A 22,206-nucleotide genomic window follows, 5' to 3' on the forward strand; every position below is an offset into this window, starting at 1 on the left:
GCTGGCTGCAGGCAGAGTCGCTGCCGCCCCGGCCGCCGCTGGCTCCAGTCCGCCGCCATTATTCTTTGTTCGCTGCGAGCGGCGGCGATGTTGTGGGGCTCGGGCGGAGGCTCCATCTTTACCGCGGCCCCTCCTGCGAGGGGAAGGCCCCGGGCGCGGGTGTCCGGCGCCTCCCCGTCCCCCCTCCGTCCCCCCGGCTCTCTCCGGCTCCTGCCTCCTCCTCCTGCTCCTCTTACCGGTGGTACAAGCTCCTCCGTCACTGCTTTCGTTCGCGGCCCGGATCTCGCTGGAGTTTTATTCTCTCCCCCACGTAACACACCGCGTCAAACTACACCTCCGCCGCGTCACTCACCAACACTCCGCTTCTCCCTGCCGCCCGGGCCACAGGCAGCAGCAGCCGCCGCCGACTGAGGAGCCGCAGCCAGGGAGCCAGCCAGCGCCGCCCAGTGCCGAGTGCGCAGCGGCCGCGCACGGAAACAGCCGAGCTCGGCCCGGAGGAGCTCGAATGGCCCCGCCCTTCGCGCTGGGGGCGGAACTTACCGAAGGCCTTCGGGCTCCTTCGGGCGAGGCGAAGGGGTTCCGCCAGGAGCGGGAAGGCGAAGGTGGGCTGGGGCCAGCGTGGTGGAGGAGTGGTCTAAGTCCGCTCGGCTTCAGGACGGATAGAACCTGGCGGCGGAAATTTGAAAGAGGAAGTGGGGTTTGTGTGTGGCGGGGTGGGGAATTCCCGCGGGGTGTCGCCTCCTCGATGGAAACCCCCGTGCGGGCCTGCCCCTGCGGCGGTAAGCGGCGGTAAGCGGCGGGCTCTAGGGCGGCTGCGGCGGCCGGGCCTGGGCCCCGAAGCGCCGCCGGCCCGGGAACTTTCAAACGCTGCCGGGACGTGGGAGCTACTCCGCAGTGTCTGACGCGGCTGAGTGCAGGAGTCAGGAGAGGTGGGGAGGAAGGGCTGCTGCGGGGCTGCAAACGCCCCCGAAGCCGGGGCAGGGCCGGGCGCTGGGGCGCGAGGCCGCCACGCTGCCGCGGCGCGGGCCGTGGGCGTCGTGGGGCCCCCGTGGGGAGGGCTTTCCGCCTCACGGGGCTGGCCTGGCGGCCCCGCTTCGAAAATCAGCTGAGAAACCTGGCGGCGGTCGGCGGCGCTGTTCTATTTCGGGCGTGGGGGGTGGGGAGGCTCTGGGACTCGTGGCGTCTTGCGGGGCTCAGCTGGGCTGCGCGGGCATCCAGGGTCATCTTCGGCCCAGCCGGGCCTCCGAGCAATGACCTGCCCTGACCGAGGCTGCTCGTCGACACTTTCGAAGTGTCTTCCCTCCTCCCCCACCTGCCGCCTTTTTTCTGCCATCATCCTTTGTCGCTTTCTTTCCACAGCCCGTTTTGTACAGCAGTGGTTTTGCACCCACTGCACCCTTTCCTTGCACACCCACTCGGGCTCTAAACCCGACAGTGTGACTTCTGTTCCCTCGAAGCTACTGAAGCTGCTCTCTCAGAGGTCGCCCAAGTTCACGATACTGAAGTCATTCTCCTTTTTTTTTGAACTCTGCAAATCTCTCCCCGGGCTCTCAAGTCTTTTATAATTTTCTTTCTGGTCCCTTAAAGCAAATCTGTCTTTAGGAAGCGGATGAGACGGTCCAAACCTGAGCTCCGCCCCTTTTTGCCTGTTACAAAGAGATGCCCTCCGAGGTACTCTTTTATCTTTTTTACCTTCATGGTACTGTTGGTCCATCATCTGCTTTCTTAGGGACTTCGGGTTGAAGAGCATCCACCTTTCCTTCTGTTATTTTCAATCTTTCCTTCTCTACTGGCTTTCCTGTTTAGGATTTAAACATGTTTACGTCTCACATTTTTTAAAAAAGATTTCTCTTCTTGCATTCCTCTCCAACCATGACTTCAGTGGTCTGTTACCCCCTGGACATTCTGTCGTGTCCCAATTCTCAACCCCTCTAGTGGAGCTTCTGTGCCTGCCACTCACCTGAAGCAGCTCTGATTCGTTCCAGACAAGCTTCCGTCATCATCTTATGAGGCTGTATGTATTCTAGTATTTGACACTATTGACCACACCTTCATCCAGATATACTCTTCCCTCTGTCAAAGTTTCCCCCTCACCGCTCTGGTTGCTTTTTAACAACCAGCTTCTTGATCCCACTCTTAAATGTCGGAATCCCGCTGAGCTGAGCCCTCTTCTTGAGTCCCACCGCATACACTACACTCTCCTAGGTGGTCTCATCCTCTTCCGGTACTTTCAGATACTTTCTGCCAAAGACTGCCCATCCCATAACTCAAGCCTCGATCTCACTCTTTAACTGTAGATTCACATTCTAACTGCCATTACTGCAGTTTCATTTGGATGACTGGGCATGTCAAATTCAACCTGTATATCAGATTCCCTCCAAAACCCTCCTCCCATAGCCCTGGGATCAGTAAAGGGCACCCGATCCGTCAACTCATTTCAAGCCAGAAACCTAAGATGCCTCTGACACACATCAGAATCACCTAGACCTGTCTGCCTTAAAACATTGAATTTGTGGCCTCTCTGAATACCTATGACCACTTTTCCACACCCCACTCCAGTCTAAGTCGTATTCCTCCCTTGCTTGAAGCACTGCCGATAGCTACCATCCAGACCCTACAGTACTGCTCTTGGTTCATTCCAATTCATTTGCCATACTGAAGCCACAGTAATTTTAAACATACGAATTTGGGGCTGGCCGAGTGGCTCAGTTGGTTAAGAGCTCGCTCAAGAGTTTGAGCTCTGAGCAACAGTGGTTCGAATCCCGGCCCGAGCTGAGCAGCTGCTGAGCTGCCAACAGGTGGCAGGATGGCTCAGCTAAAAACAAACAAACAAACAAAAACATACGAATTTGATCAATTCACTACCCTGCTTGAATTCCTTCAGTGGCTTTCCTTTGCTTACTGAAAAGTCTAAGCTCCTTATGGTGGAAACCAGACCCTCCACCATCTGGGCTCGTCATTCTCCCTAGCCTCCCCAGCTGTCCCCCTAGCTTTGCACTCCAGCCATATTAGTCTTTTTATTTTTTCCAGGCTCCTTTCTCTTTTTTTCCCCTACTGTAGGCTCTCACCTCAAGGTATTTACACATGCCATTCCCTTCCCCTGGAATTCTTTTCTGCTACCCTCTCCCCCTACCTAATTGTAACATCATTTTCTGATTTATCATACCTGTAATTATTTGTATAGTGTCCACGTAAGGTCTGTGCAGGTGTGGACCAGGTCTGTCTTGTTCACCACCAGCTTTTCCCCTTCCCTTTGATCCCTAGCACCCACAATGTTTAGAATATAGTGGTACTCGTTACATATTTAGGAATAAATAATGAATATCTGTGTGGTTCCGGGACAAATTCCGTAATACTTTCAAATCCTGGTTCAAATCCTGGCTCAGTCACTTACTAGCTATGTGACTTTGGGCAAATTGTTCACTCTTGTGCCTTGGTTTTCCCATCTGTAAAATAAAGATGACAACATCACCTGTGTCATAGTGTTGTTGTGATAATTAAATGATATAATTCATGGAAAACACTTGGAACAATGTTTAATATATATTAGGTGTTAATTAAAATGTTCCCTGTTAACTAGCTTTTATTTGCATATCTCACCTTTGTATCAAATACATTTTAAAATTGAGCTTGTCATCTCCTGGCCTTTCTTCTTACCCTGGCCCTATACATGAAACCAAAATCTTGGCATTATTTACTCCTAGCCTATATTTATCACCCGCCAGCTATGGTAATTTTTTAATTTAAAATTTCCTCATGTTCTGCCTTTCTGTTCACAATGACCTTCGTTTAGGCTTTCTTTCTGTTTTAGTTACTTTGCTATCCTCCTAGGTGCTTTCTGACTGCAGGTCCACTTCCCCTGTTCACTTGTGCCCTAGTGTCAGTCCAGTGGGCCTCAGTTATTAAATCATGCATTCTCCTTGCCTTCTCTTCTCTTTTCACTTCACTTTGTTCATTCACTCATTCATTCAATCTTCCATTCAAGTACAAGTTATTTTACTAAACATTTTGAATATACTTCAGATTTGAAATTTAGTCTCCTGATATCATCATTCTGCTCTAGCATCTCCATAAACTATAGAAATGAACTAGGAATATTAAACTTTCAGCATCCGTTTTTTGTCTCTGAGATTTGGAAGATACCCCTGTTTTTGACACAATTTTTTATTGGAAAATTTGGTCAATATTGGGGAGATAATAGTAGAGAAGAACACATGGATATATCTTGACATAGTAATAAGTTAAGTGCCTCAAAAGAGGTCCAGAAAAGGGGGAGGGTCTCTTGAGATGATTATAAAAGATTCAAGGAGAAAATGATATTTGAGAACTTTTTTTCTAACCACGGCTTCCTTTTCCTGTTATTTTTATCTCTTACTTCTGCTGTTGAACCTAATTTTCACCCTCACTGCAAACTCAAGTTCCATGAACCCTGCCTATTCTCATGACTTAATTTGCTTTCCTACCTAACCTCAAGGCCATCGTGACTTCTCTTATTCTAAAAATATATGTTGAGTAACTGCTTTGTGCCATGCACTCTTAGAAATTGGGGATCAGTGCTATCTGATCAATGTTATCAGTGCTCATGAAAAAAATCTTGTGATTTGTACTTTCCAAGTATAATAGTTTTCCAAGAGAGAAGAGGAAAGCACTGATACGTTACAACTATTCCTGGTCTGTTTACCAGTTACTCTTCCCATGTAAATTAATATACCGTATTGCTTCTTAAAATTAATCTCTAACCATAATAACCAAAAAACACTCTTCCACTTCCTTCTCTAGCTACTGCTCCGTTTATTTTTGCTCTCTTTACTCTTTGCAGTAAATGTCCTTGAAAGAGTGCTCTATTTGCTGCCTCACTTCCTTTTCTTTCATTTTCTGTTAAATCCACTCCAACTAGCTCTAGCCATCACTAAAAGTGCTCTCCATGTTACTTAATTTAATGGCCTATACTCTGTCTTTATCTCACTTGACCAATCAGCAGCATCAGACACAGTTATCACTCCCTCCTCCCTGTAACAATTCTTCGCTTGTTACACTTGTTTCTTCAGTGTTACAGGACACTTCAGTCTCCTGGTTTTTGTCCTATGCTGCTGGTCATTGTTCTTAATCTCCTTTGCTCACTGACCTCTTAATATTGGAGTGTCCCAGGACTCTGTCCTTGGACCTCTTCTATTTCCCTCTCCCTTAGTGATCTCATTCAACCTTATGGCATTAGATATGATGAGTATGCTCACAACTCCCTAGTCTCAGATCCACACTTGTACATGTATCCAAGTACTCCAGCATCCCTACTTGGATGTTTAATAGACCTCTCCATTTTATTATGTCTAAAACTGAACCCTTCATTGTTCCTCCCCTCAAAAACCTTTATCTACAACCTTATCTATCTCAGTTCATTGCAACTTCATCATTCCCACTGGAGAGGCCAACTCAGCAACTCATTTATCCCCTCCCCCCGCCAATACTCAATCTGTCATCAAATCCTGTTGCTGTGTCTTCAAAATATATGACCACTCTTTCCATTTCCACTGATACCACCTTGGTTGAAGCCACTGTCACCTTTGACTAGGATTTTATATCAGCTACCTTTAACCTTCATTCTCTTCTCAGTATAGCAGCCAGAGTGAGCCTCTAAAACAAAGCCAACCACACCATGATTCTGTTCAAAAGTATCCAGGAGCTTTCCGTCTGAGAAAAAGAACAATTCTTACAGCTAGACCTACAAGACCCCATCTCCTCCCTGATCTCACTTCCCTTCTCCTCGCTCAGGCCTGTTGACCACCTTACTGATCCTCAGACCCTTTGGACATACTCTCTCCTCAGGGACTTTGCATTTGCTGTCCCTGTGCTCAGAAGGCTCCTTCCAGACTTTTTTATGTCCTCTTTACCTCTTCAGGCCTTTGCCCAGATGTCTCCATTTTCTGTGAGGCCTTCCCCCACTACTCTGATGAAAATTGTTCACTCTACACCCCACCTCTCTCTTTGCTCCTTTGCTTTCCCTTTCTCCCTTTGCTACTTTATTTTTCTCCATAGCACCTATCACTTCCTGGTATGCCATATGCTTCACTAATTTATTATCTTGTTGTCTGACCCCTCTAGGGCAGGGACTTTTGTCTCTCTATTCACTGCTGTATCCTGAACATCTAGGATAGTATCATGTACACAGCTCACACTCAAATGTTGGTTGAGTGAATGCAGTTGAAATTCTGGATTTAATATTAATCTCCTGGCATTTGGTTAATTTTAACAGGTCTCCCTCAGCCTGATCACCTTTGGATGCGTCTATAAATATTGAATTTCTGTATTGCACCCTGAATCAAGGTGGTTCCACCGAAGTATTGCCTTCTTGTGGGGTCTGATCTCAGCATGGCCACACTCCCGGCCATCTCTATCTCACTTCCATGTACAATAGTCTCCCTCTTAATCCACTTTTTCACTTACCCACAGTCAACTGCCGTCTGAAAACATTAAATGGAAAATCCCAGAAATTATTCATAAGTTTTACATTGTATCCATTCTGAGTAGTGTGATGAAATCTCATGCATCCTGCTCCATCCTGCCTGGGATATGAGTCATCCCTTTGTCCAGCCTGTACTCACTGTATACTCTACTTGCCTGTTAGTCACTTAGTAACTGTCTTAGTTATCACATCAACTGTGTCAGTATTGCAGTGCTTGTACTCATGTAACTTGTTTTTCTTAATAATGCCACATTCACATAACTTTATTACAATATCTTGTTGTAATTGTTTCGTTTTATCATAGTTGTTAATCTCTTAGTGTGTCTAATTTATAAATTAAACTTGATCATAGATATACGTGTATGTATGTATAGGAAAAAACATAGTATTATACATATATAGCGTTTGGTACCATCTGTGGTTTTAGGCACCCACTGGGAGTCTCGGAATGAATCCCCTGAGCATAAGGGGAATTGACCATAACCTGAAAGACATGAAGACCTCTTTGAAGCTTTCTGATCTCCCCACGTCTCAGAGTGTGAACTGAAGAACTGATCAGCAAGATTCTGGTTGCTTTTAATTGCTATTTTGAGGAACAAATAGTTAGCTGCATTCTCGTCTTCCTTGTGACTGAAAGAAATGCCATGGAAACAAAGTTGGCCTCTTATCCTCCTAGAAATTTGAACAAGACCAGTGGTTGGCAATTAAAACCAGTAGCAGTAACAAGTGAAGATTTATTGAGTGTTTACTTTGTGCCAGGTGCTCTTCTAAGCACTTTAATATATTAGCTAATTTAATCCTGATAACCCAGTTAGGAAAAGACTAATATGAGGAACGTTTTATAGGTGAGTCAGCCGAAACACAGAGGGGCGAAGGAATGTCTCCAAGGTATTACAGCGAGTAAGCGGCAGAGTCAGAATGGAACCCAGACAGTCTGGCTGCAGAGCCCGCACTCTTAATCATGGCGCTTCACTGCTGGGTTGCAGAATGAAAAGGGGGAGAGAGACTTTGCACTGGGAAGAAAGCAAAGTCATAATTCCATAATGTAAGTCTGTCATTCTAAAGCACCATAGTCACCTGAGCACTTTCTGACAGCCCTATTGCCACTTTCATGCATGACACAGGAATCAGGCTAACTCTGTCACCCTTCCTAGGCAAAGGGGTGGGCTCCTTGAAGCTCTGCCAAACCATTCCCCTCACCTTTGCTTCACTAGCTCCTACTCTTTAGCTGAGCTCTGAAGGCTGTGTCTGTACCTGTGAACACCTTATCTAACCTCCCCATGAAACGCCCTAGTCTGGTTTAGGTGCCTGCACTGTTTTTGTTGCCATCGAAACACCTAGCACACTGGCTTGTCATTGTTTGTCTAGTTCCCCGCTAGACTGTCATCTCTGTGAGGGCAGATATTACATCGGCCTTCTTCATGGCTGTATCCTCAATGCCTAGCATGGCATTTGGCATATTGGAGGAGCTCAGTACAGTTTTTTTGAATGACAAAGTGTGTTTCTATAGAATATCTGCAGTCGTACCCATGCATTTTCTTGTGGCCAGGCTACATCTTTTTAGAAATGGAAAAGATAGTTTTCTTTGAGTCTGCCTTCCTTCCCGCTGTTGGGTTTTCATGTGGCCATTGCCCATGCCGTAGTGCTAGTGTTCAGTCAGTGCCTCTTCGTGCTTCAGATTCAGTTAACGTTCAGCTGCTATGTGATAGATGTTTCCCTTGGGCCTTTCATATATATATATATATATATATATATATATATATATATATACACTAATTTAAATTGAGATAACCTCTTGGGGTTTCAGTGTCCTCAGCTACACAACCAAGATACCTAATTGACTTGTGCAAGATCAAACTGTAAGTTTGAAAATTTAAAACTTCCAACTCTAAATTTAGCTTTCTCTTTTTATTGTATATACGATGCTGCCTTCATGTTCCATCTCTGATCCTTGTCTACTAATCCATGGGTAGCACCCGCATGACTGAAATATGACAAGCATTTCTCATATTCTTATCATATGCACCGCCTTCAAAACTTTCTTTCCTTACCCCTTAGTTCTATTTTACACATTTTATTCATTTTTTTCCCATTTCTACTCTGTCAGATTCTCTCCCAAACTGTGGCACTCAGGGTTTATGAAAACATTTCTGGGGCCTGTCCTAATCTCGTGTAATGGATTAAGGGCTTAGTGACATTTGTTTATTTCTATTATTATTCCTACACTATCTTTATATCTATTTTAGAAATAGATCTAAGAATCCCAGTGATTGGAACCAAGACACACACTATTTGGCCTCCTAGTCAAACAAGGTGGTTGAGCATATGCTTTTAGCTTTGCTCATTCCTGACACCCCACAGTAAAGGTATAAGGAAAGTATAAACTCCATAGTAGACAGAATAATGGTCCCCCCGTAGATATTCATGTCCGAGTTCCTGGAACCTCTGAATATGTTATCTTACTTGGCAAAAGGGACTTTGCAAATGTGATTAAGTTAAAGATTTTGAAATGGGAAGATTATCCTGGATTAATGTGTGGGCCCAATGTAATCACAAAGATCCTTGTAAGGGAAAGAGGCCAGCAGGGGAGACAGACAGACAGACAGACAGACAGACACACACACACACACACACACACACACACACACACACATTCAGAGATGCTCCCGTGGTCAGGAGCTAAGGAATGCAGATAGCCTCTAGGAGATAGAAAAGGCAGAGATCTTACTTAGAATGACCTTGAGGAATGCAGCCCTGCCAACACCTTGATTTTAGCCCACTGAGACTGATTTTGGACTTCAAATCAGATAATAAATTTGTGTTGTTTTAAGTGTTGACGTTTGTGGTATTTGTTACAGTGGCAATAAAATGCTAGTACAGCTCCTCAAGAACAAAAACCAGGAACAGAGACTAGCAGTTGAGAGAGTCAGCACATGTTGAGAAGATGGGATGGACACAGGAACGGTAACCGACTTGTCTGAGAGGTGGAAGCCGATACCTAAGCACCTGCAGAAGGGATAGCAATTAGAAGGAGGCCAACCTAACCTATGGAAACCCAGAGGGGTTCAGGAATTGGAAGCCATACCTGCTTCAACTCATTCACAGACTCTGGGAAAAGAGTACAAAGAGAGGCCTGCAGAACATTTGGCTAGCCATTTAAAAGTTACAAATCCTGCTAACAAACTTCTAACAAATATATTCTATCCTCCTATCTTGAGAAATGCAAAGAAAGGACCTCTATTTGGAAGTACTCCAATGAATATAAGGAAATTTTTCTGCTTGAAAGAGAAACCAACAAACTATCCAATAAACTAACCAACCAAACAGGAAGCCTGATGTGTACGACTGTATTGAGACAAGACTTAAACAACTGGTGAAGAGTTTCTAATTAGTGATCTGTGTTTAAAAATCTAAGTAAGTGAGTGCCGGCTGAGTGGCGCGTTGGTTAGGAGTTGGCTTGGGATGCCAGCTCTGAGCCGAAGGGCCCCGTTTGGATCCCATATGAGAGCCAGTGACACTGCGCCCTCTACAGCTAAGATGGTGAACAACAGCTCGACCTGGAGCTGGGCTGCCGTGAGTCGCCACCAATGGCGTAGGCTGCAGTGAGGCGGGCCAGCAGCAGGCATGAGCTTTCGCCAGATGCTGTGAGCCGCCGTGAGGGGCCATCCAATGGCCAGTGAGCGACTGCCTCATCTGGGAAGAGCGCAATGACAATACCAACATGGGTCAGTGAAGCAATGTCCTCCACAACTAGACTGAAGAGCAAAAGGACAGCAAGTTGTCTGTTCCCCTTACCTGATTCCCCAATAAAATCTTAAAAAAAACAAAGTAAGTGAAAAGAACTATACAGTTATTAACTCCAGGGAAAACAAAAAGTTTGACAGAAGAGGAAAAGTAATCGTAGTTATTATGTGGCTCAAATCTAACTAGAATACAAGACCCAAATAATGTAAATACTCTATTAATCTAATTAAAGTTGTGATACATGGTGAAAGGACCATGTATTTGGTGGGTGTTCAGAGAAGGAAGAGAATAAATCTTCATTTCCATAATGAAAAGTCAATAAGTAATGCCTAAAGCAAAAATACCAAGTTATCATAATTGAAGCATGTTGTGTAGAGATACAGAGGTCAACTTTAAAACATCAGCTGAAAAACCCCACAGTGGCTGTTTCTGGGGAAGGAAGGCAAATATTCAGTGAGAGGCCTGTTGACTCTTCAAACCGTGAGCATCTATAACTTTGATAAAACTAAATTCTTAAAGAAATAAAAGATCTCAAGGGAAAAACATTATTGACGATACTTGCCTGGATTTGAAAAATATGAGCATTGAGATGGAAAGACATAAGCATTAAAATTGAAAGAGATATCTAAATCTCTTGAAAAAGGCCCATGTCAAAGCACATGACCTTGAAATTTTAGAACACTGGTTATAAAAAAGAACTTCAAAGCCTCTGGGAGGGGATGAAGGTACAGACAAAGGACTAGTAAGCACAAGGGCACTGGGCTTCTTTATAGCATCATTGAAAGCTAGAAGACAATGTATTAATGCCTTCCAATTCTGGGGGCAAATTACTTTAAATCCAGTATTCTGTTATCTTCAGACATACTAGGTCTTTGCCTGTCATGAACACTTCCTCAGAAAACTAGTGGAAAGTATGCATTACCAAAATGAGAGAGTAAACCAAGAGAGAAAATCCGGGAAACAAGGTACGTCTGTCAGCTTAGGCTATGATGCAGCAACAAACAACCCCAAACTCTCCACGGTTTACAACATAATTTTATTTCTTCTTACCCAACATGCCCATCATATATTAGGTTGTCGGAAAAGTCATGTTGTATTTTTTCTATGTTTTTCATTGCGAAAATGCGTCATGACTTTTCCGACAACCCGATAGTTCTGCGCCTCGTCACCTTCATAATAGGACCCAGGCCAATAGAGCATCCTCTGCCTGGGACATTGTTAGTCTTGTGGCAGAGGGAGAAGAGAAAGATGATAGGCCTGTTTTAAGCTTCCACCTTGGAGTGACACATGTGCTTGGCCAAAGCAAGTTGCACAGTCATTTCTGAGTTTAATATGGCAGAGATGTAATATGCTTCTATAGGGTAGGACATCACAAGTCATAGCTAAGTCTCATGTCAGTGGGGCAAGGAAGTATAATCAACCCCATATAGTAGCAGCAAATATTTTGAACAGTAATAGCCCATCTCAAAGGGAACCCCTGAATAGAAGAGAGACAGAGGGAATCCCCAAGACAGCAGCTGTGAGGAGGAAGAGGAGAGCTCCAGGAGGAAGGTCAGGTTGGGGGAGCAGGATTGTCATTGATAGCTTTTCTGACAGGTTTGATTAGAGGGCTGCCTCTCTGGGTAGGCACTAGATGGATAGGGAGAGGGTGGGTGGGAGACCTGTTTTCTCAGCTTTTTTTTTTTAAGTGAGTTTTAAAAAGCTATATAATATAGGGCTGGCCGAGTGGCTCAGTTAAGAGTTAGTTGAAGAGCACGAGCTCTGAGCAACAGGGCCGCTGGTTCGATTCCCACGTGGACCAGTGACGTGCCTGAGCTGAGTTGCCAACAGGTGGCAGGATGGCTCAGCTGGTGACAGCATGTGATCCTAACAACAAGACTGCCTGTTCAGTGGTGGGCTACGCCTGCCTGCAACTAAGACTGAACTTGGCAACTTGAGCTGAGCTGCCACCTGGATGACTTAGTGGATAGAGCGTGCGCTCTTAACAACAAAGCTGCAGGTTCAACTCCCACATGGGATGGTGGCTACGCCCACCTGCAACTAAGATTCTAACACAGCACCTTGAGCTTAGAGGCCACGAGCTGGCGACGGGCAGCCAGATGGCAACTGGCGCCCTCCACAACTAAGATTGAAGAACAACGACTTGGTTGGTCCCCCTCCCCAATTCACCAACACTGTTTCCCTCCCCCAATTCCCCAATTAAAAAAAAAAGTCTTTAAAAAAGCTATATAATAATTTAATAGAAATTTAAATTTTTTTTTTTTAAGATTTTTATTGGGTAATTGGGGGGATGGGAACAGTACTGGGGAATTAGGGAAAGGGGAACAGACAAGTTGCTGTCGTTTTGTTCTTCAATCTAGTTGTGGAGGACACTGCTTCACTGGCCCAAGTTGGCACCATCATTGCACTCTTCCCTGGCGAGGCAGATCAGTCGCCGGCTTCTGGACGGCCGCTCACGCTGGCTGCTGGCTACACACGGTAGCCCATGGCAACCCACTGCCACAGGGACTGCAGCCTACGCCATTGCCAGCGACTCACGGCAGCCCAGCTCCAGGTTGAGCTGTTGTTCAGCATCTTAGCTGTAGAGGGCAGTGTCACTGGCCCTCATATGTGGGATCCGAACCGGGGCCCTCTGGCATCCCAAGCGAGTTCTTAACCATCGCGCCACTCGGCCGGCCCTAAATTATTTTTTAAATGGATAGAAATTTAGCTGTGCTTTGTCTTATGTGTTTGTGTGTGTGCTGTGATGTGTACACATCCTGTGTTTGTGTATGTGTGTGATTAGGGCAGTTCTCACACTGTATTTGGGAATAGTTTGTTACTCGTCTGCAACAAGGCAAGTACAGAAATTGAGAATAAGCATTTATAAACTCCAGTAGCAATATAACACAGTATTTTATGCCTGCTGAAACCAATAATACAAAATTTGGGGGCTTTTATTTTGTATTCTTTGTCTTTAAAATTTTTTACTTTTCCAGTAATTCATCTCTACTGTAGTTTACAAAAGTTTGCAATGAATTGGAAAATTTTTAAATGGTCATTTAACACAGATAGTTTTAGAAGTACTGATTTAGGATATAAAGGTAAGGCTTTAGGATGAATCTATTTTGAGAATGATTGTGCTAGAACAATCAGCAAATGACCAATACTACATTTTCTGACCACCCTTCTTCCTCCACAATTATATTCTGAGAATTTTATGTAGAAAGAACAGAAGCATATTGAGGTCAGCATTCCCAATCCTCCTATGATAAAACTGTTTACAACATTCTTCTCTTCCAACATCTTGCCCTCTCAATAAAGTACCTGGAAAGAACCCAAAGAAAACAGTGATATTTTCCAAGAAGTCATGGGAAAACATTACTAACCCTGAGAAGATGGAGACATTTGACTTTCTAAGGATAACAAGCTTACTTTTTTGCAGTCCTGTCCAAATTCTGCATTTTCGATTGCACTACTCTTATACTAGTGTTAACAGTCAAATACCTAAGGCATTAGTAACAGTAATATAAAAATATAGGAATTCTCTTGCCTGTTAAACTGTCTTACTAGGTTCTTACTGCTTTCCCTTCAGACTTCATGCCCATGCTTATTAAAAGAAAACGTCCATCTAAATGTCTTTTGGGACTTAAAAAACTGATGCTTTACTCTGATAAAGTAAGATAAAATTGATCATAGGGTGTATTTCAGAAGTACCAGAGCACATTTCTTCAGAAGAGTGACATTTCTTTCAGTATGTAAGTAAATGAAGTGGTCATTAATTCTGCGAATCTTAATGCTGAGGTTCACATGCATCTTGATAAAATTTTCTCATCTCTGTTTAGTTGTTCAGTCGTGCATATTGTTTTGGTGATATTGGGAAACAACACAGCTGACTCATGTCCTAACAGGAATTGTTACTACCTAAACTCAGGTACAGGATACAGCGGTTCAAACCACGCCCCCCAAAACACCCCCCATCTCCGTATAGTGAAAGGCTATGAAAACATGGTTAGCTTACTGAATCTCTTATAACTAACTGTATGAAGGTATCTAATGTGTGTGTTCAGATACTTAATGAGTGATTCTCAAGTTTTCTTTACACACAACACACATCAATAACATCCAAAGATAGAATGGGAAAAGGGACGCTGTCTATTTTCAAATGCTCCTTCCAGCTAGACTTGTATCCCTTCCTTACCCTCCCCACTTCTTTAAGGAATTTAGAAAGAGCTTACTTGTTTGGGAGTGTAAGGATGATAGGGAAGGAGAGAATAGACCTTTTCATCTGTACAGATGCCTAGGTAACAAATGAGAGTAAGAACCCTAAAAAGTTTCAATGTCTTGACTGCCAGTGTCCTTTTTTTATGTAGACTTTTCTTAGCAAGGAATCTAGTCCTGTCAGCTAAATTCTGATATCTTAGTATTTGACATACTTTTTTAGAAGGGACCTATCAAAAATGACCATTTAGTGTATGTTTCTGTATGCTGCATTAACTACATTGTTGCTTCTTCCAGGAAATACCTTGTTAGCAAAAGAACTTAGAGGGGATGCACAGGTCAATGCTGACCTTGCACGAGCAGATTTTATCTCATTAGGTTCTTGCATCTGTAGATCAGGAAAAAAACTTTGTTTCATTCTAATCCATTGGAGCAGTTCACTTCACAGTTCTGAGATCCTCATAAAATAAGAGGTCTTTTAGTAACTGTACTCTGAAACTATGAATGAGGGTTATAAATGTCAGTGAAATGGAATTGAATTTGCTAGAATTAGGTAAGCTTGCAGCCCTGACTCTTGGTAGGGTGGCTTTTTCTTCCACGTTCACGCAGTCTCTCTGCACTGATCTTTTTCCAGGACTGAGTTCATCCTTTTTTTCTCAGGTCCCCTACACCCCATTACAATTACCCCATATAGATTCCTGTAATCTGCAAATGTTATTTAATATGTTACTGTAATGCTCTGTAACTGTTACTAATACCACTTCTGTGGTCCAGTGCTAAATAGTTTTTGTAATTGTGGTTTTGAGTGGAACCAGTAGGATGCTTTTGTAGTTGTGTGTCAGAGTTTCTTGTACTTTTTCCCGGAAGCCGGAACTGAATCATTTTCAGGACTTACAGCCTATCATCTTTCAGTTCAATAGCATATGCTCTTGTGGCCTACATGTTGCAAGGTATGAAAGGGCTATAATCAAAACACTCTCTAAGTGGCTTGCTACAGCCCAGGAATGTTTACTAGAATTGCCCTGAAGCCAAAGGAATTTTAAAAACACCCTCTCTCTTTTTCCATTAGGGCTTGCCCCGAGTTGTCCCTTCACTGTCAGAGCTTGCTGCACACACACAGCAGAGCACCCATTACATGTTATGAAATATATTACCGATTCATGTATTTGTCCAGACTGTTAGACTGTAAATGCCTCAAGGCCACGGATAAAGTTTTACTCATCCCATCAGCACCTCCTTCATTCAATGCCTGTTTATTGACCCCAAACAAGGGAACTAAACAAAACCAAAAAGAGGACACAAAGGACTGGGATTAGAGATCCATGTGCAGCAGAGATAGCAGCCATGCCTGAAGTAACATGGAGCAGACATGGAAAATCCATGCTGAAGATTTCATTCTTTAAATTGTTAAAGGTGAGGAATTACTAAACAGGAGGCTGATGATTTTTTTCCAGGGGAAAAAAATAGCAAAGTACAAAAATTGTATGGGACATACAGAAGACAGGTTTTCTCTACTGTTTTGAGCTTTTTCTGGAAGGGGGGGGATGGGAACTATGTCATATGATTGTTGTGGGGATGAAAAGTTCCATATACCGGGGGTGCCAAAAAAATGTGTACAAGTGGACACTTTGGTCAACGTTGCTCAAGCAGTAGTTCGCCATAATCAGAAGGGTCTGGATGCTGATGGGAACCACTTTGAGCACTTCTTGTAATCACAGAAGTCAGACATAACTTGTATTCATCTTTTGTTATACATTGAGTATTATAATTAATACAGTTTTCCTTTCTTAAAATGTGTATACATGTTTTTGGCACTCTCTGTATATGACTTAGTGCTGTCCCTGGCTCATTGTAAGTGATCATTAGTAAGTATTAGATAATTTTTTATCATCTCTCATTATATCCAGTTAAAAGGTATTTTTTGTGTCACTAGGGAAAAATTGCCCATTAAACTGTTACGTGGTTATTTCTTATCACCAAAATTATTTTCTGTTTATTGAAAAAAAATTTTAGACTTATTTAGATGGTTTTTTAAAATTACATTTTATTCTCAGGCCACATATAAAAAGGTAAAAGTAAACAAATCGTCTGAGGTATCTATAGAACTTTTTCATGTTCAGAGTTTAATTCTTCAGAATCACTTTTTGACTTAGAGACATTTCTGGGGTGTTTTTCTTCATAATGTTGTCTGTGATATCAAGTGTTAGAAATTAGAAATGTAGCACTTCTAAAATGTGCCCCTCTGCCAAATCCCAGATTTTCTTTCAAACCACTGACACCCACTCTCCTTGTGCTTATTTCATCTTACCGGCAAGTATCAACAGAATATTTTCAGACAACCCAATTCATACTCGTTTCTGAATTCCTGCTCTTCTATCCTAATCTGCTTCTTACATGGTGGGCCCCACATTAGTTCATGATAACTCCATTGTAGTCATTTTCTCAGGACAAAAATCCCTGGAGTCGTTTCTGGCTCTCCTCTCTCTGTGGTCCTGAAAATCCAATCCAGCAGGATTCTAAATCTGAAATCGGACTCCCATCTGCCCTCCTCTCTACTGCTACTTCACTAGCCTGAGGCATCCTCAAATCTCACCTATAATTATCTCCTAACAGGTTTTTCTGCTTCTGTCTGTGCCTCCCCCAATCTTCCTACATTTCTATTCTCAACATAGTGGCCTGAGTGAATCTTGCAAAAATCAGTCAGATCTTGTCTCTCCTCTACTCAAAACCCAGCATAACTCCACTCAGAGTAAAAGGCGAAGTCTCTATGTTGGCCCCTAAGCCCTATTTAATGGACGATGTTTCCTGCTTCACCTCTCTCTCCCCTTCCTACTCCCCTCTGGGGTATTTTGCTCCCCATTCATTTTGGTCAACAGCCTCCAGTTTGTTTCCCAGCCTCACCAGACGTGCTCCTGCCTGAGGATCTTGCTCTCTTTCTAGCTCCTGGATCTCTAGAGTTAACCCTCTCAGCTCCTTCAAGCCTTTGCTCAAATCTTGTGTTCTCACTGAAGCCTACCTTGGCCATCCTAATTAATACAGCAACCTGAATCTTCCTCTGTACTCCAGTCCACTCCATCCCCCTTAATCCACTCCACATTTTCTTTTCCCATAGTACTTCTCAGTATACCATACTATAAAATGTACTTATTATAGTTTATTGTTTGTTATCTGTTTTTCCTCATAAGGGCAGGCAATCTTTGACTTGTTGACGGATGATTTCCAAATGCCTAGAGCAGTGCCTTATGGGTATGCATTCAATACTTGTTGAATTGTACCGACTTGTGGCAGATCCTCTGACTGAGGTCAGCACAAGGTGCCACGGGAGTGTCTAGAAATGGCTCACACTGAGCAGGTTAAGAAAGACTTTGTGAAGGAGCTATGCCTTAGCTGAACTTTTAGGAATTAGTGAGGCAGCTGAGGGGGAACCATGAGAAGTAATGAAATCACAGATGCAAAGTGCTCCCTGTTTCAGCTGGATGTCTAGATTGGACATTACCTGATTACAGTTTAGAGTATGGAAGTCAAACCCCATAGGTCATACACTTTGCAAAAAAAAAATTTTCAGCAAGCTGTATTTCTGCTGGGTGTATGGCGACGTAGCAAGCACTGACAGTATTACGTGGTCAAAGTACATGGGCCAGAATTTCAGCTTGGCCAGCCAAGTGCCATGTCTTTGTGTTGGTCAACAGAGTACTCAGTAATGAAAATGTTAAGCTTCTGCTAGCCAAAATAGTAGCTAAGGAAGTTTACAGTGAGTATCTTTAGAAAGGAACGCAGTGACATAGAGATTTGTCTCATTTGAGGTGTTCTTTCAGGTCAGACCAGGGATCATCCTCACAGATCGAGCCTTAGCTATTTTGGTACTTGGGATGAGACACAAGTCCACCCCTGAATCAGCTTTGTAACTTATGATGTATGATTTATGTGTTCTTCACGATATGCGCCATCCGGTGGCTTCATATTTAAATAATAACTCTTGATAATTAGATGTCAAGCTCAGTTGTTTCTAGCTTTTGGAGATGTGTATGTGCTGTCAACATGAAAATAGAACACGTTTCAGAATTGTACATACTCTAAAGTGTTTGCTTGTGCCTTTTAAATTTAAGCAGGCAGACACAAAGCCCTTTCTGCCTTCCTAATTTTGACTCTTTTCATAAAATCACCTAAGCTCAGTCTCTGGCTAACACACAGTAATCAATACACTGAATTTAAATGACTGAATCAAATGAATTTTGATCCAGAAGAAACATATATTCTAAGCCTCAAGGACTTAATGTACTCTTTTGTACTTGTAAAATAGGGCTCTTCATAGCACCTGTCTCAGTCTTTATGAGAATTAATATATGTAACAGGAGTTAATGTATGTAAGTCTCTGGCATATTTCCTTTATTAATAGACTTCATTTTTAGAACAATATTAGATTTACAGGAAAAAATGAGCAGATGGCACAGAGAATATATACTTATAGCCTCTCCCATCACTTAGCCCCCTCCCCAGTTTTCCTATTAACCTGTTACATTAGTGTAGCACATGTGTTACAAGTAGTGAGCCGATATTGATATGTTATTGTAACTAAAGTCTGGAATTTACTCTGGTTTCCTTAGTTTTTACCTAGTATCCTTTTATGTTCTAGGATCCCATCCAGGATACCACGTTACACTCAGTAGTCTTTGTCTTCTCAGGCTCCCTTGGCCGTGACAGTTTCTCAGACTTTCCTGTTTGTGATGACCTTGACAGTTTGGGGGCATATTGGTTAGGTATATTATAGGATGCCCTCTGTTGGAATTTGTCCTTGGCAGATATTAAGACATATAAAAGTATTAGTTATTAATCTTATTGCTTCATATTCAGATTAAAATGTGGAACCGAGGTGGGATGTGGGGGAAGGATAGTTTTGCTGGATGTTCAGTATTTAAAAGAAAGATTTATTTTGAGACTTGTTGGTTTATCATTGTTGAAAGACTGTGTACAAAATTCGGTGTGCCTACATCCATCCTTCCATCTGGCCATTCAATTCAGTAACTATTCACCGTCTCTATTGTGAGGGCAGAAGTGTGTTAGATGCTGATAAACAAAACAAATCTGCCCGCCTGGAGCTTCCTGTCAAATAGGGAGACAGTGACTAAGCAACTAAAGAAATTATCTAAAGGGTAGCTGTGACAAGCAAAAGAAATAAAATATATTAAAGAGTATCTCTGGTGATGGGAAGGGGGACTACACAGTCAGGATGGTGTATAAGTTAGGATCAGATTTAAATGTGAGGGACAGAACTTTAAAAAACGGGAGCTTAAACAAGATTGACATTTCTCTCACATTAAGGAAGTCAGGGAGTTAATCAGAGTTAAGGAGGCAGCTCCATCGCGTCAGGGTCCTGGGCTTCTTCATCTTCTTGCTCTGCTGTGCATCGTTTCATTTCCCAGGATCATTTCCTGGGCTAAGACAGTTTCTGGGGCTCTAGCAATCACATGTGAATTCCAGCCAGCGTAAAGGCGAAAGGGCCAGGGAAGGGAACAGGCCTTTTCCCATTTCTGCTTCCTTCTTCTGGCCAGAACTTCATCATGGCCTTACCTAGCCACCTTACCTGGTCTTTAGCCAGGCCAGGTATACCAGTTAAACATCAGAAGTTTTATTGCTGTACAACAGTGGTTCTAACTTCAGCATGCATCAGAATCACCTGCAGGACTTGTTGAAATACACATTGCTGGGCCCCAGCCTCAGAGCGTCTCATTCAGCAGGAGGCCAAGAATTTGCATGTTTAACCAGTTCCTGTGTGTTGTTGACTGCTGGTCCAGGACTCCACTTTGAGAACCACTGCCGTAGAAGAAGGAAAGCATGGATATTGGAGGAGAAGTCTCTGATTCAGAGCATAATTTTGACTTTAATTATTTAATTTTTGTACTAAGACAGATTATGCTTTCTGAGGTCAAGTGTCTCACCTTTGATGTGTCAGATCTGGATAGCTGTATACAATTTAGTCATTTTTGTGTAAGATCAGGGTTTTGGTTGTCTACCGGTATGTAGCAAATAACCCCAAAACACAGTAGCCTAAAGCACAAATTGGCTTATGATCCTGTAGATCGGCAGTTTGCGCAGGACTCAGTGGGGAAGGCTTACTTGTGCTCTGCACGTGTTGGCTGGTTGTGAGTAGGGCTGGAGGACGCAGGATGGCCTCACTCACAGGTCTAGGGCTGGCTGTCCGGGGGGGGACACCTCCCTGCTCCTTGGACTTCCTTATCTGAAGTCTCTGGGCTCCAAGAAGGTGAAATGGAAGCTCTAAGGCTTCTTAACACCTCAGCCTAGAAATCACACTGAGTCCCTTCTGCCAGATCCTGTTGTGAAGCTAGTCACAAAGCGAGCCCAGGTTAAAGGGGAGAGGGAGTAGATTCCATCTGATGGGAGGCGTGGCACAGTCATATTGTAAAAGAGCATGTGTTGTAGTGTAGCCGTCTTTGGCCACAGTCTACCATAGTCAGGAACGAGAATGTCAATATTACTGTAGGAATCCCTTATAATTCTGAATATGGACATCAAACTACTATTCGATGGATTTTATCCCTATTGGGGGCAGCATGTGATTTGGGTAAAATACTGCCAAAATTGTTTGGTGCACTGGTAGAAAAGAAACGTGGCAAGATCAAAGAGGGTTTTAGAAAGGTTTGTTGGTTATTGAAAACAGCTTTCTCATACCTTTATTGATACAAAAGTTCAAACATGAGGAGAACGCAAGTTTGAAATAAATTCCTAAATATTTTTCTGCTGGCCTTCTTTAGTCACATGGGTATTGTGATTGAAAGCTGTGATCTCAACTTTTGAAAGTCAGCATTTTAAAAATAATGTTCTCACACCAATACAATGTGGATTAGTGCTCTAAAAGAAGTCAAGGTTATAGAATATTTTTATACATGGTATCATTTAGGGTGTGGGCAAGAGACTCCCCACGCCCCCAGTGAAATCTTTACAAGTGCCTGAAATTTTACCAGGAGTGATTCATTATGTGTTTCAAGCATTGCTCATTTTTCATTGGATTCTTACATAGCAAATGCTTCTGGGAAGGGAAAGATAGGAAGTCAGTAGCACTGTACTATGAATAATTTAGAGGAACACTTTTTTTCAGAGGATTCTGAGTCCTGGGTGACTTTGGGGAAAGGGGGTGCTGAAGGTAGGAGCGAAGTGAGATGGGGGTGGGGTGGATGAAGAATGGTAAAATGGAGGTACCCGAGCCCACATTTCTTTACCTCACAGGACTGCTGCTTAGGTAACATGCTCAGGCTCACGTGACGTTAAAACAACCGATTCCGTAACGGCTTTTGGTTTTGGAGAGAACATTTTGTTCCTATAATATGATCCTCATGCACTCTTTGTGTGTGTGTTTTTTTTCTTTCTTTTTTTCCCTAAATATTTCTCCACAAAGAGTATTTCTGTATCCTTAAAACAGATCCAGCCGCCTGCTTTGAGGTCCTTCTCTTACAATAACTTCTGGTTCCTGTGATTTTCCTTTGGAATCAAGTATCTCTCCCTGCCCTTTCTTCTCACCCTATTTCCCCAGGTCTAACAGACAGCCCTGGCGTTCCGCGGGACCTCTGCAGGTGCTGGTCCACTGTGGGAAAATGCCAGCTTGGGCGGAGACCATGCTGTGTGTTCACCAGGTGTTGAATCAACCGCGGAGGAGAGCTGCCCCACAGCCTGTGTTCTCCTTGTTTGAATAACAAGCTTATTTATTTCTTTGACTTTCTTAAGGCTACTCTGTCTCTCCTTTGAATGTATGCCTTTCCGCATGAGAACTAAATCCAACTCAGACGTCC

At 43.2% G+C, this 22,206-nt stretch overlaps 2 protein-coding genes across 6 annotated transcripts in view; one reads left to right on the forward strand and one right to left on the reverse strand.

Annotated features, from left to right (window-relative positions):
- Window positions 1-474, reverse strand: part of CREB1 (cAMP responsive element binding protein 1) — a 57,806-nt gene extending 57,332 nt beyond the window's left edge. For 2 of the 5 annotated variants that reach the window (XR_002125180.1, XM_019652926.1), the window contains exon 1: window positions 237-423. The gene's annotated coding sequence lies outside the window, so the exon portion shown is untranslated. Of the gene's footprint in view, window positions 1-236 lie in introns of all 5 variants that reach the window. The other 3 variants (XM_019652928.1, XM_019652930.1, XM_019652927.1) reach the window with 3 other exon arrangements.
- LOC109388307 (uncharacterized) overlaps window positions 1-22,136 on the forward strand; it is a 22,556-nt gene extending 420 nt beyond the window's left edge. Inside the window, exons 2-3 of the mRNA XM_019652913.1 lie at window positions 12-789; window positions 21,951-22,136. Coding sequence (XP_019508458.1) covers window positions 12-789; window positions 21,951-22,110 — 938 coding nt within the window. The 3' untranslated portion in view covers window positions 22,111-22,136. The remainder of the gene's footprint in view (window positions 1-11; window positions 790-21,950) is intronic.
- The last annotated feature ends 70 nt before the right edge of the window (window positions 22,137-22,206 follow it).

The sequence above is a fragment of the Hipposideros armiger genome, unplaced genomic scaffold (genome assembly GCF_001890085.2).
Source record: "Hipposideros armiger isolate ML-2016 unplaced genomic scaffold, ASM189008v1 scaffold_190, whole genome shotgun sequence".
In the NCBI taxonomy this organism is placed as follows: domain Eukaryota; kingdom Metazoa; phylum Chordata; class Mammalia; order Chiroptera; family Hipposideridae; genus Hipposideros; species Hipposideros armiger.